Source organism: Vulpes lagopus, chromosome 11 (genome assembly GCF_018345385.1).
Source record: "Vulpes lagopus strain Blue_001 chromosome 11, ASM1834538v1, whole genome shotgun sequence".
In the NCBI taxonomy this organism is placed as follows: Eukaryota; Metazoa; Chordata; class Mammalia; order Carnivora; family Canidae; genus Vulpes; species Vulpes lagopus.
This window is the reverse complement of record NC_054834.1, coordinates 11,447,952-11,462,092: the sequence shown is the minus strand read 5'-3', so window position 1 is coordinate 11,462,092 and position 14,141 is coordinate 11,447,952. Positions and strand designations below refer to the sequence as shown.

Below are 14,141 nucleotides of genomic sequence, written 5' to 3'. Positions count from 1 at the left end.
GGCAGAGGGAGAGCAAGAAGCCCACTCCCAGCTGATTAAGGAGCCCAACTCTCAGCTCAAACCCACACTCTGGAATCATGATTTGAGCCAATGGCAGGCACTTAACTAATCAAGCTACCATGCAACCCTAAAAGCTCAGCATTTCATTGAGCATGTTTGCAGGGATAGAATGAAAGGTCACATCACACTGATAATTGTCTGAATACATAAACCTGTTAGAGTTGTATTTATCTACAGTGTAGAAAAACAAATCAAAACAAAAAACCACCCAACATACATACAAACACAAAAAATCAATAATGATGATTGACTGTTGGATGCAGGAAGGGGAAGTTGCAAGTTTCCTTTGATTTATCCTTTTTCTGTTCATGTGTCATTGTCCACACAAACATGGCTCTGGTGTGTAATTTTACCCACTCCAGTCTTATGTTGGTGTGCTCTTGAAGAAATGGGTGTGAAGTATAGACTTTTGGTTACATATCAAGAAGGACAATGTTAGTATAACTAGGTCAAATGATAAAATATCCTAAAGGGCTTACTTTACAGTGCCTTAATGGTCTCTTTTTTATCCATACAGTGATTTTATTCATCATATTTGTACCTGAAACTGCAGAGCAGAGGGAGTCAATCAGTAAACATCCTAGTGCTGACCAGGAAATATCCATGTCCACTGGCTAAAGGTTACAGTTCTGGGCACTGTAACTGCAGTGTGGTAGCTATGAAGACTTGGTTTACTGACTCGTGGCCTTAAGCTAAATGAGTACATTGTGAGCCTGTGGTTTCCTTTATGACAACCTTCCCTTTTGATCTGATCTCAGCTTAGCTCAGAGATGGGATCAAAATTGAAGATATTAATATGGGTCTCAGCAACAGCGCTGAAGTTCTCAGTTTGTGTTGTTCCTCTGGGTGATATTTATGGGTCTTGACCTTTATGCTCAATCCTTGTAATATTCAAGGATTAACACTTCAGCTGTATAATATTTAAATTGGACATTCTGTCATTCTTTGGTGATGTTCCAGTTTTATAAAGATCATTTGTTTATAGGTTTCTGGCTTAGAACATGCATGTAAAGTTTTTGAGAGAACAAAATCCACCAGGCAGATTATTATGATGTCTGTAGCAGGATAATTCCCCATGTTTGGAGTGCTTTCAGATGTCATTGTCCCAATATTCAAAGCAATTAGAATCAAATAAGTAGGAAAGACCCTGCTGAAAGAGTTACTGAGTTTTACCTTCCCCAGTAGTGTTCATCTGGGTATAGCAAGTGAGGTGGCCTACAGCACAGATTCAGCCTTTCTCAGCGAAGAGATAATCGAGGGCTATCTTAACTTCAAGAACTGCTTTGGACAGAAAGTACATTTGGGTGCTGCCCTGGTTTTCCCTTAGGCCTGACTCTTTGTTTAATATGCTCCCATTGTTTATCCACCTTCATTTCTCTGTCAGAAGCAGACTGGTGCCATATTACAAGGACATCAGGGCAGCCAACGTCTGGCAATGAGGGGCCATTTTTTGTAGAATTGGAATGGACTTTATCTACACGTACCACAATCTTACAAATACAATATCTAGAAAACTTAGTGTGAACTTGTTTGACAAGGCGTCCATGTAATCTGACATGCCAAATAAAACAACTAGTTTTACAAAACCATTGGAATGCTCCAAGTCAAAGAGATTTAAGCAGACCAAAACTCCAAAGAAAGTAAACTAAGACACCTGCCCACCCGGGTCCCACCAAAGCATTCATTCTTTTGGCAGGAGAAAACCAACTCATCAACTTACTTTTGATTTGAAAATTCTTCATTCCAACGTTAGTCCTGCCCACATGTAACATTCCTTCCCAAACATCCCCTTTTGCAAACCTCTACAACTTTCTCTTTTACATTCATGTATTGTCCTGAGTTTACCTTCTTTAGATAACCAGCCTCCCTTTAAGACAAAAATCCCTCTTTCCCCCTCAAAAAACATATTTCCATTCCTCATACTTTTTCTTACTAAAAACGTACCTCTTACTTTCTTTGCTTTCCAAATGTTTCTTTTTATTTCCAGTAGTCTGCATTACATATGCTAGAATTTTTAACCTGTAGAAACCTTCATATTTAAAGCAAGCTAGTCAGAAAGCAGTTGTGAGCTGTTCATTAGCTGCATTCTTTAGATTGCTGAATTTATGAATACATTTCATAATTTCTAGAAATGTGTTCTGCTTCAAAAAACAATCTTTCAGTAAAGCACCAAATATGACTATGAACAGGCCCGACTTTATCCTTGCTTTCCTAAAGCCAATCATTTACAAGCCCTTTTCCATAAATAGAGGAATAAGAAGGAAGGTTCAAGAAACAGGAGTACTTTGTTTTCTTTTTTTTTATATAAATTTATTTTTTATTGGTGTTTAATTTGCCAACATATAGAATAACACCCAGTGCTCATCCCATCAAGTGCCCACCTCAGTGCCCGTCACCCAGTCACCCCCAATCCCCCGCCCACCTCCCCTTCCACCACCCCTAGTTCATTTCCCAGAGTTAGGAATCTTTCATACTCTATCTCCCTTTCTGAAATTTCGCACTCATTTTTTCTCCTTTCCCCTTTGTTCCCTTTCACTATTTTTTATATTCCCCAAATGAATGAGACCATATAATGTTTGTCCTTCTCCAATTGACTTATTTCACTCAGCATAATACCCTCCAGTTCCATCCACGTTGAAGCAAATGGTGGGTATTTGTCGTTTCTAATGGCTGAGTAATATTCCATTGTATACATAGACCACATCCTCTTTATCCATTCATCTTTCAATGGGCACCGAGGCTCCTTCCACAGTTTGGCTATTGTGGACATTGCTGCTAGAAACATCGGGGTGCAGGTTAAAAATTCAGGGTTAAAAAATTTAAAAAATTAAAAATTTACTGATTATTTTCAAAAATGTTCTTATAGTATCTTAATCAAGTAATTTTGATTAGGGAATTTTGTTCTGCTTTAGGAAATGTTCACTAAAAGTACTTTTTATATTGGAATTTCATTTGAAATTGAAGCCTGAGTGAGAAGACACTGTGGTGTGAGTCTAAGCATCCCCTCCTCAAATTTGAACATGCCCTACAAACCTGCTGAACTTGTCGTAGTACCCCTAAATTTTCATTCATTTAACATGCTGAGTAAAATTCTATATCAAAAGTTATCGTCAGAGTTTCTTGCAGATAGGATCATAACTTCCTTTACTAATAGGAATAAAGTGTTGGGTATAGCAATTGGACTATGTCAATCAAGCATCGAGATTCATTCTTTCATTTGATCCTCATTGAAAATACGCCTTTCACATATCAGTTAATAGGGAATCACTTGTCTTATTTTATCCAATGCCTCTTCAGTGTTCAGAAAACCAAAGGAAACCTAGTAAAGCCTAGTAATATGGGGTCAGTTCATGGAACTGTTTCACCTGTCTTGCCCATAACAAATGGCATTTTTTTTCCCACTAACATCACAATCTATGAGCATTCTAAGATCTCATCAGTAATTTCTACCTCAAACCGACTTCCATCCAGATCATGTCCAAAGTTTGGCTTCAAACTCCTACAGTTTTCCTTCATGATGGAATGGCAAGATCAATGGCTGGTTGCCTGGTCCTCCAAACTTCCCTATTGTCACATGTGATCACTAGGCTGTTACCTTCGTGACTGGGTCTGCTGAAGGTCACCATCTATAAGTAACATTAAATGTCATTATGTCCATAGTAATGATGCAGTAATAGCATGAATTGCATTTGTTTAATGACTCAATTTGAATGTCTGAACTTTGACAACAGCAAATTTGAACCCTGATAACATTGCAACAAACTTCTAATGCAGTCTATCTCCTGATAAAATATAAAATAAATAAAATAATAAATAAAATAAAATAAAATAAAATAAAATAAAATAAAATAAAATAAAATAAGACATGCTCATCTCTTACTCTAGAAAATGATATTTCCGGTTGTTCCATCTTTATCTGCCCAAGGCCAACTACAAGCAACGAAGAGAAATTCACATGAACAAATGAAATGGAAAAGGCAACAAGAAAGAATTTCTTGAGTCTCTTCTGTAGACTGAAGTGCCTGGGGGAAAACTCACAAGCCCAGAGGGTTGAGAAGATGACTACTTCCAGAAGTAGCATTTTTTTGGCTTGGCAGGCTCCCCAGCAAAAAGGTAAGAAGTGAAGTGCCTGTAGCAGGACTTGTCAGGACAAAGTCAGGAGGGTGGGACTGGTTCTGGGTTCTTAGAAGAAGTGGTGGCTTAGATAGTTGCCTGGCATTCTTCACAATCTGTCACAGATCTGAGCGAGTCTAGGGCTTTCTGTGTCCCATGAGTGCTGGGCAGATGCGGTAAGAGGATTCTCAATCTGAAAATAAATTCCTGGGATCCCTGGGTGGCGCAGCGGTTTGGCGCCTGCCTTTGGCCCGGGGCGCGATCCTGGAGACCCAGGATCGAATCCCACGTCGGGCTCCCGGTGCATGGAGCCTGCTTCTCCCTCTGCCTATGTCTCTGCTTCTCTCTCTCTCACTGTGTGCCTATCATAAAATAAATAAAATTAAAAAAAATTTTTTGAAAATAAATTCCTGGTAAACGTATCTGTATGGGGTGAGTCAGAACGTTTCTCACACCCACTCACACATTCACATACTACAGGAATCCCACACTACAGAAACACTGCTCAGTAATATGAGGACAGGTCTGCTGGACTCAGCCCATATGTCTATGTGTCTCTGATTTGCTGTTATTGGGAACTCAGATGGGAAACCTGACTCTACTCTTTTGTCAACAGCACAACAGAACAAAATCAGACCCTGAAATATCTCTTTGACATTACTGAATATGCCATGTGCACAAGAACTGGAGGTTTTTTGTTTTGTTTTGTTTTTTAAAAATAGATTGAAATGTCATAAAGCAAATAGGGCTCAAAGATCAAATTTCATTTATAATCAGGTTCTTCCAAGAAGGGAGTAGGCCACAGCTGCTAGGGATACATGGGTCAGAGCAGTCTCTGGAAACCGGCTTCTATTCACCCTGAGCCTTGCAACTGCCTCATAAGCATGATGTCACATGTAGGATCAATTTCAAAGCAATGTTATGAGTATTATGTAATGATTCACTTTACAATTATTAGACATCTAATGTGCATTGTGGACTTGAATTATTTTTTACTCCTCTCACAGTCTCATGTGATAGCTGTTATGATAAATCTCCATTTTACAAATGAGGATGGTGGCAGTGAGACATAACTCATGAAAAGACACCCATTCGGTAAATATGACAACATGTATAAATAATATAAAGAAAATCCACGTAAAATGAGATATAAAAATGATGATGCAAGACACCTATCTTTTACTTTTACTTTGAAATTTCTCTATGTATTTGTGACTAGAATTAGGATTGCTTGGTATATTATATATAGGTTTCAAGTGAGATTTGCATATTTGAAACTTTCTCTTCTTTTGGTTAAATTATTACTGTGAGCAATATTCTAGGTATTTAAATGATCTATGAGAATAGTATTTTCTTGAGTATGTGTAATAATCAGCCTCCTCTACCATTTAGCCCATTTATTTAACTTTATATATTGAAAATTTATCAGGATCTTACCAACTTTTCATGAAAATCGTTACCAGTGGCCTATGAAAATCAACACCTCCTTATCTTACTTACCCCTTTGGATGTGAACTGAGGTATTTAATCTTTTTGTCTCAGTTTCTACATCTATGATTGCTGAAATATCTATCAAAATTGACAAAGTTACATTATCAGTTCAAAAATGAGAATGAACATAAAATATATGCGCCTGATAAATGATAATAAACATAAATTAGATATTGTGGATAGCAATATTATGCCCTTTCTAAAATTTTCAAGGTGTATTTTTATTATTATTGAAAAGGAAGAAAAAATGACTTTCTGAAATACTTTCATTGTAAAAATTCTTGTTCCTACTTTTATTTTAAATGTATAAAATCAATAAATAAGTAAGGAAGAAAAACCCATCCTGTCTATCTGACAAATGGTATCTTAAAACTTGAATATTTATTTTCATATTCTTTCTTCCACTAAGAAAGACATGGATGTAGCTGAGATATAATGTAGGAGTATTAACTTTAATATTTTTTCATTTTTGAGGTAAGCATTTTCCCTTTTATTAATCAATCTTAAAATGCTGATTTAAAGGCCTCATGTATTCTGACTTTTGAATGAAGAATAAAACATTTGCCTCTTTTCATTATTTTAATATTAAACTTTTCACTAACTTTTCTAAGTCTTATACTGAAAAGCTGATTTAACTTGTCTCATCAGGACTGTTATCAGAAGACACTATGGTACGAAGTACATTTCTCTTCCATTCATGACACAAGACAATGCAGTTAGCAAAGATATTTTGAGAACCAAAATAGTAATGTAGCAAAGATGTCTTCAGAAGCAGAATCCACACTTGCCATGCATTCCTTTCAGAAAGGGTTGGTTCTTTCTCATTCAGGTGTTCCACTCAGATTCTGGCCTCCAATTTTCCTCCATAAAAAAAAATATAAAGGACTAGGAAGGTTCTGATCAGGCTCAAGAAAGCAAGGGTCTCCCCACAGAGAAACAGCCAAGGTCATGAACAGTGTAGGTTAAAATGACCATAAAGAACATGAGCCCAGTTGAGGTGGGAGAAGGGCTGAAGGATCCCATGGAATTCCATCTCTTGTATGTACCTGGTCTGCAAATCCTTCTTTCCTCTGAGGAGATCTCAAAGTTGAACACTAGACTGTGGGGCCTTCAAATAGGGGACAGAGTTAATGAATATGTTGATGTTCGTTGGGGAATTTATCCTTAAGGTGAATAGCTCATACAGGAAAGTTGCAAGGAGAGATCTGTATTCCCACAGATGCCCACTGCAGATTCTATGGTTAGAAATGGACTTTTCACTGTTTTATGCTGAAAAGTCAATGAATAATTTATTGGCAGTTTACTTATTCTTTGAAATCAGGTCCTGCACTTGTGTTTGAGCACATGGTAAGGATTTGTGTCACTTAATGCTCACTATCTGTTCTGTCTCCGTTGTGGGGAACAGTGCCTTTTTCCTTGTAATGTCCTGTAGTGAAGAAGTGGTTTAGTCGTTTAGTCTTGATTTCTGTGGAAATGAGAATGGTCTCTACTTGTCATAAGCTGCTTTATAAACATACTTTCTCAGTATAATAGTTTAAAATACTACATATTCTATAAATATTAAGTTTCAGAAGAGCAAATAATTGGGGTGCCTGGGTACCTCAGCTAGTTAAGCATCTGACTCTTGATTTCTGCTCAGATTATGATCTCAGGGTCATGTTATTGAGCCCCACATCAGGCTTGTGCGGAGGTGGATCCTGATTAAGATTCTCTTTCTGCATATGCCTCTCCCCTTCCCTTCCCCCTCCAAAAAATGACCTAATATTAATGAGTACTTTGTTATTGATAGACTTTTTTTCCCCCTAAACGTTGATTACCTTTTCCATCTTCACAGCAATCACATGATACAGTGGCTTTAAATTTTCACTTACTAGATCAGGAGAGTGAGGTACAGAGGAGTGATGAGGGACTGAAGGAATGTCACAGGTCTGCTAAGCAGGACAAGTGGATAAGGTCTTACTTGAAGATAATTAGAGAAAAAGGACAAAGATGAAGATAAAAATCCCCATGAGCAGCTCACCATGAACAGCAACTGTCTCTATGAAGGAAGGACTGAAAAGATAGATCAATTCTAACAAATGTGACAGGCTGGATTTTAATTGACCTTATAAAAGTTGCAGGCATTTCTGTGGTCTCCTTTATTAAGAGTTGGAATGTCGGTGTATCATTTAAAGCTCTCGTTTCTTTGGAGATGTTGTGCTTAGAAGACCTATCCAGGGTAGAAAGAGCTAGTTTGAAGTCACCAAGTATAAGTCAATCGGAGAAGGAAAAACAGTGTATGTTCTCATTCATTTGGGGAATATGAATAATAGTGAAAGGGAATATAAAGGAAGGGAAAAGAAATGTTGGGAAATATCAGGAAGGGAGACAGAACATAAAGACTCCTAACTCGGGGAAACGAACTAGGGGTGGTGGAAGGGGAGGAGGGTGGGTGTTGGAGGGGAATGGGTGACGGGCACTGAGGTGGACACTTGACGGGATGAGCACTGGGTGTTTTTCTGTATGTTGGTAAATTGAACACCAATAAAAATTAATTAAAAAAAAAAAAAAGAGTTGGAATGTCGGGAATTCCTGGGTGGCTCAGTGGTTTAGCACCTGCTTTTGGCCCAGGGCAGGATCCTGGAGTCCCGGGATCGAGTCCCACGTCAGGCTCCTGGCATGGAGCCTGCTTCTCCCTCCTCCTGTGTCTCTGCCTCTCTCTCTCTCTCTCTCTCTCTCTCTATCACGAATAAATAGATAAATAAATCTTAGAAAAAAGAGTTGGAATGTCAACAATGTACCCTTGTGTATTACATTAAAGAACATCAAGAACACAGAATTGGATTCATCATAATACTGGTTCATAAAGCACTATCATCATTTATCTCCACAGAGATCTCATTATTTTATTCTACTTTGGTGACATAGAAATAACTCAACAAATACCTCAGAATCCCTGACTTAACCGAAAAACAAAAGCATTGGAAATAATCTGCATGTCTTTTTTATGCTAAGTGTATCAACTAGAAAAGCACAAAGTTAATGATAATGACTCAACACGTGTCCAGATTCCTGTTTTGTTACTGAAGGAACAGGGCACATTCTGTTCTGTTAGGTATGGGAACTTGGTGGCTTTGTGGAAAGTGAAGTGAAAGGAACTAGACAAAATCTCCCAACTCAGGGGGGCACTTGACGGGATGAGCACTGGGTGATATGCTATATGTTTGCAAATTGAACTCCAATGAAAAAAAATAATAAATCTCCCAACTCTTCAACTTGCTTTACTACTTTGGGGGAAAATGCAATCCATTTATTTGACTGCTTAATTGTATACTTTTGCTCCTCTAGATGGAGAGTCTACCTTTCTTACTTTTCCCTGGGCATTAGGAGGTGGACCCTCTTGGAGCGCACAGATGGTTTTTATTCTCTGGTTGCTGTTTGGAAGCAGCCAATGGAAGCATCAGCAAGAAACTGGGAAGTAGGAGCAGCCTGAATGTAGGGTTCTTTCCCTGAAGGGGGCCTACCTCCTCCCAGGGCCAACCTATAGTGCCATCTTCCCCATACCCAGAAGCTTATGCTCAGGAACGCAGAAGTGCAAGTGAGAGAGGCCCTTTATACCACTCTATCCACTGGAGAAGTTTGTTTCTTTATTTCAGGGCCCTGGACCCATAGGCTTGGAAATCTAGTGTCCATGAAGAAATGCTTCGGTAGGTGACATGATGATGGTTCCTTGAACTTCAATTTCCATTGGCTAACTTTCCATTGGAAATCAGAGCAGAGATTCCCATTACTGTAATCCACAGGAGTGAGGTTCCTGGGGCAAAGAGCAATGGGAAGAAAAGTGGAGCATTGATCCTGAGGAGGAAACAGAAGTTTTCCCAGAATCCAGTCTTTGTGTCCCTCCATATCCATGCTTGTTCTTTCCCTGGAGGAGAAATCCGTGTCTCCAAAGGCAGGGAAAAATGCGAGGTCCTGCTTAAAAGTCTATCTTCTCAGTTTCCAGATGAATATTTGAGGCTGAACATCTAGCAACCTTCACTGAGCAGATCATGTTTTCAGAAATTGGAAGTGAAACAACTTTGTTGTATGTTTGTTGTATGTTGAACATAACAGTGTTTACATGCAATTCTGCTTGATATGATCTCATTCCTGCATCTAGACGAAGGAGATGTAAAGAACCCTGTAAAGAATTTACAGTAATGTTAACAAGAGGACTATTTGTAGTACCTGACACTTATCCTATACAGGGGAAAGACATAAGCAGCTCAAGAAGGTCCTCTCAGCTCTCCAAGCATGAACTTTGTCTCTAACTTGGCTGATGGAATCCGTGAGAATCAGCAGAGAAAACTAGATTTTTGTTTTGTAAATGAAGCTAAGATTGTGAAGAGGGGAGAAGTAGTGGTCAAGAGAGAGATTATTACACACATTTCTAAACATCAGATTTCATATATTGTATCTAGGTGCTCATTAATAATCAAGAACTTTAACATTATATGGTCTCATTCATTTGGGGAATATAAATAATAGTGAAAGGGAATAGAGGGGAAGGGAGAAGAAATGGGTAGGAAATATCAGAAAGGGAGACAGAACATGGAAGACTCCTAACTCTGGGAAACGAACTAGGAGTGGTGGAAGGGGAGGAGGGCGGGGTTGGGGGTGACTGGGTGGCGGGCACTGAGGGGGGCACTTGACGGGGTGAGCACTGGGTGTTATTCTGTATGTTGGCAAATTGAACACCAATAAAAAATAAATTTATTATTTAAAAAAAGAACTTTAATATTAAGACATGTGGATTCTTTTAGAAATAAATTTTAAAATATAATTCAAAAGCCATACAGGTTTTCTATGAGACAATAAGGGTATGGAAGTGACATAGTAAAAGGTCTCTGATCCCAATGTTTAGAAGTGACCTCGCCCAGTTGTGGCCTTTCCTCTATACAAAACTGCGACCCTGTACCCATTCTGGGCATGGAACATAAAGAGCTCCCAACACAAACAAACAGTCAACATGGATTTCCAGGTTTGCCAAGAAATGTTTAGATTTGTGATTTTTAGAAGGTGACTCTGAGGTAACAGGCATGACTTTTTCCACAGTACTAGCATGTGTGTGATCAGTTGGTAATGGATAATATAACTATGAAAACAATGATTTTTAAATAAGTTCTTAGTCTTGCTCCGCATTATTTTCATAATATAATGCTGCATCTGTTACTCAAAATCACTGTGTTTCACCCACCTCAGGAGTGAAATAAATGAGTGGAGCCCAAACCATCAGACTATTTCAAGTATCCATCTGTACAAAATCCCCTACCCATGAGGTAATGTGAACCCTTCTCTAATAGTAAAAATATAAATCTCACTTCAATACACATTAGTAGGTCTGCCACTGGAATCATTGCTGTGCATTCTGGGATGATGCCTTTAGGGGCATCTTGGTGGGTTAGGGGTTAAGCATCTACTTTTGGTGCAGGTTATGATCCTGGGGTCCTGAGATCCAGCCTGACATCAGGCTCCCCACAGGAAGCCTGCTTCTCCCTCTATGTCTCTGCTCTTCTCCCTGTGTCTCTCATTAATAACTAATTAAAATCTTTTAAAAAATAGAATATGTTTTTAGTGTTTTTATGCATCAGCCATTTAAACAATCATTTAATTAGCAGACATTTCCTTAGGACAGGAGGGCTGTGTGTGCCCTGGGGGTCTTTGGTGAGGTTCACCTTATCCATGAGGAGAAAGGCAGTGGGAGGAAGTGACTCCAAATACTGATTTGTTTCACCCTCCACTTAGGGGTTGTTTGCTCCATGCACTAGGCCACTGTCCTCTCAGGATGTAACTCAAAGGTACTATGGAGCCATGTTAAAAACTAAGATTTGCATTGATTTTAGATGACTTCTCATGACAGTGTCTTCATATTTGGCTACTTTCTCTCTAAATAAAGTGTAATAGTCACGTCTCAGATTCACTGCCCTATGAAGTCAGGCACTTAGAAGGAAAGGGGTCAGTTATATAGGAAATGGGGAAGATAAATGAAAGAACATCCCCAGAACAGAACAAAGGTAAATTTCTGCCCATCCACCCTCATCTCTTCCTATACATACTAGAGGGCTTGGCCTTGACCCAGGCCTTCAGTAGAGTGTTGGGTTGTTGGTTGGGATCTTTCACAGTCATGCCTGTCTTAAATATAAATCTCTCACCAAAAAAAGCAGAAGTTCAGAGAGATAGATGAGGAGTTAGTGAATCTGAGGGACCAGTTTCCTTCAGATGATGTAGACTTTCCTTCCAGTAATCATTTTCACCAATGCAATTACGTTTTACATGTAATTTGAATTTTCAATTGAAAATACATTCATTTCAGCTTAGACCTCCTCAGAGACCTTTTTCTTCTTCCCCACAACAGCCATAGGAATTTTCCTCTTTGGAGCTAGAGAATCAGTGATATACCTCTTCTTTTCTTTTGCTTTCTTTCTTTCTTTCTTTTTTTTGGCAAAAATTTAACTACCTTTATAAGAAGTTAGTAAATATAGTGATATCTTATTGGTAAAATTTTTGTTTAACACAAAAATCAGCCACATTTCTGTAAGCTAAAGTACTTCATTTTATAGAGGAGGGAACAGAGGTCTAGGGAATCTGATCTCCAAATCCCATATACGGTAGCATTTAAGCATAAGCAGAAGGTGGAGGATTCCTGGTCTCCTTTAGGGCTGATGGATCTACCTGCATGAGGATCATGTCCCTCCACAGGAGCTAAGCCCCAGACATGCCAGTGCACGAGGTGCTGAGAAGTAGGCCCTCAGCTTCCTGAGCCTCTGCTCCCTGACTCTCCACTGTAAGTAACTAGCAGGGGGCGGGGCAGCAACATAGAAACTGGAATCAGGAGGTGACTCCCAGTCTCAGCTTTCAAACATTTTGTGGTAAATCTCCAGAGTGTCCTTCACTCTTGAAATGATTTGCACCATGTTTTATTACCACATTCTTCATGGAAGTGGTCAGATTCTTTAATCCCCAGTCTGTCACAGCTCTGTTAAGTAGAAATAAATAAGAATCACAATTGGAGACACAAATATTTTCATACTGCTGCATTTTAAAAAGCTAAAGAATCAAATAAGATTCTAGGATTGCTTTTATTTACTGTGAGATATCCAAAATAGTATTTTGACATCTAATCAATATAGAAATTACTAAGAAGATATTTCATTTTTTTAGGCTCCAGAATAGGAAGTGTATGTTACACAAGCAGCCATCTCAGCTTGGACTAGTGCACTATCTACATTTCAAGTGTTCAACACCCACTTGTGCCAAGTGGCTAGTGGCTACTACATTGAGTAGCACAGATTCTGCTCCAAATGCCTCAGAAACACTACCTGACAATCTTTAGAAAAGTCCCTCCAGGCTGGACAGCTCCCTGGGTCTGAGCCAACCTGAGCATCAGGGGCTGCTTAGCTTCCAGGGTTATGTAGAGTGACCCCAAGGAGGAGACACCCACCAGAAGACAGGGTGCTGAGGACTGTCCCCAGGACAACCTCAGACACCTAGAGCCAGAGGAAGTTGCCAGGCATGAATCGCCCTGGGAGATAGAGACCTATTTGTGCAGAGGCCAGGGCAGCAGGAGTGGCTGTGTTCTTCCCAGGCAGCACAGTAGTACACGCCTTCGTCGCTCTTCTCCAGCTTCTGCACCAACAGGTTACAGCTGTATCTGTTCTTGCCCATCTTGGCATTGACTTTGTCCATGTTCACAGATGCATCCCTCTGCACAGATGAGCTGTATGTGTTTATGTAAAGGAGTCTCTTAGGGGCAATACCCTCCCTCTGGAAGTACCAGTGGATGTAGTAGACCGAGCTATCCACTGTGCACGGTAGGGTGGCCGAGGTGCCCAAGCGCCCCACGACCACAGGAGTCTGCTCAAGCTTGAGTCCTGCTCCGCCACCTGAGAGAGGAATAGTGAGACAGCAGTGAGACAGGGATGGTCAGGAACTTCAGGGGGTCCTCCATCCCCCGCACTGTGGAGGGAGTCAGGACTTACCGGGAAACAGGAGGGCACACAGGACAGCAAGAGGACCCAGCATGGTTCAGCTTCCTGCCTGGTGGAAAGAAGCCCAGAGAGATCTCGTGGCTGTATCTGTTGGCAGGAGCTACCTTGGTGCGTGACAGAGAGCCAGTTAAGTTCTGAGCCTCTGCTTCCACGAGGCACCTGAAAGTACTGGTGAGAGAGAGGTCGTAAAGAGGTGCCAGAGGGCAGGGACAGATCTGACCACAATGGGGGTGGGAACATAGTGCGCAGGGTGCTGAGAAACACTGAGCAACGTTGATGCATGGCAGCACCTGTGAGAACAGCAATCCTTGATTGGACATCCACTACATCTGAGCACCACACTAATTGATTGCTGCTCATTGTTTGATCAAATCCAGGAATGATCCCTTGGGATGAATTCACCCTTGGGATGAATGCTACTTCCCTCACTTTAGAAATGGAGAAAGCCTGGTTGATCATTTAAGTAAACCT

The 14,141-nt window shown here is 40.0% G+C and overlaps 1 gene segment (V, D, J or C); it reads right to left on the bottom strand.

Moving 5' to 3' along the window:
• Window positions 1-13,161: 13,161 nt before the first annotated feature.
• LOC121501687 lies at window positions 13,162-13,797 on the bottom strand. The segment is given in 2 exon segments: window positions 13,162-13,565; window positions 13,662-13,797. Coding segments are annotated over 2 exon segments (447 nt in total).
• Window positions 13,798-14,141: the final 344 nt, after the last annotated feature.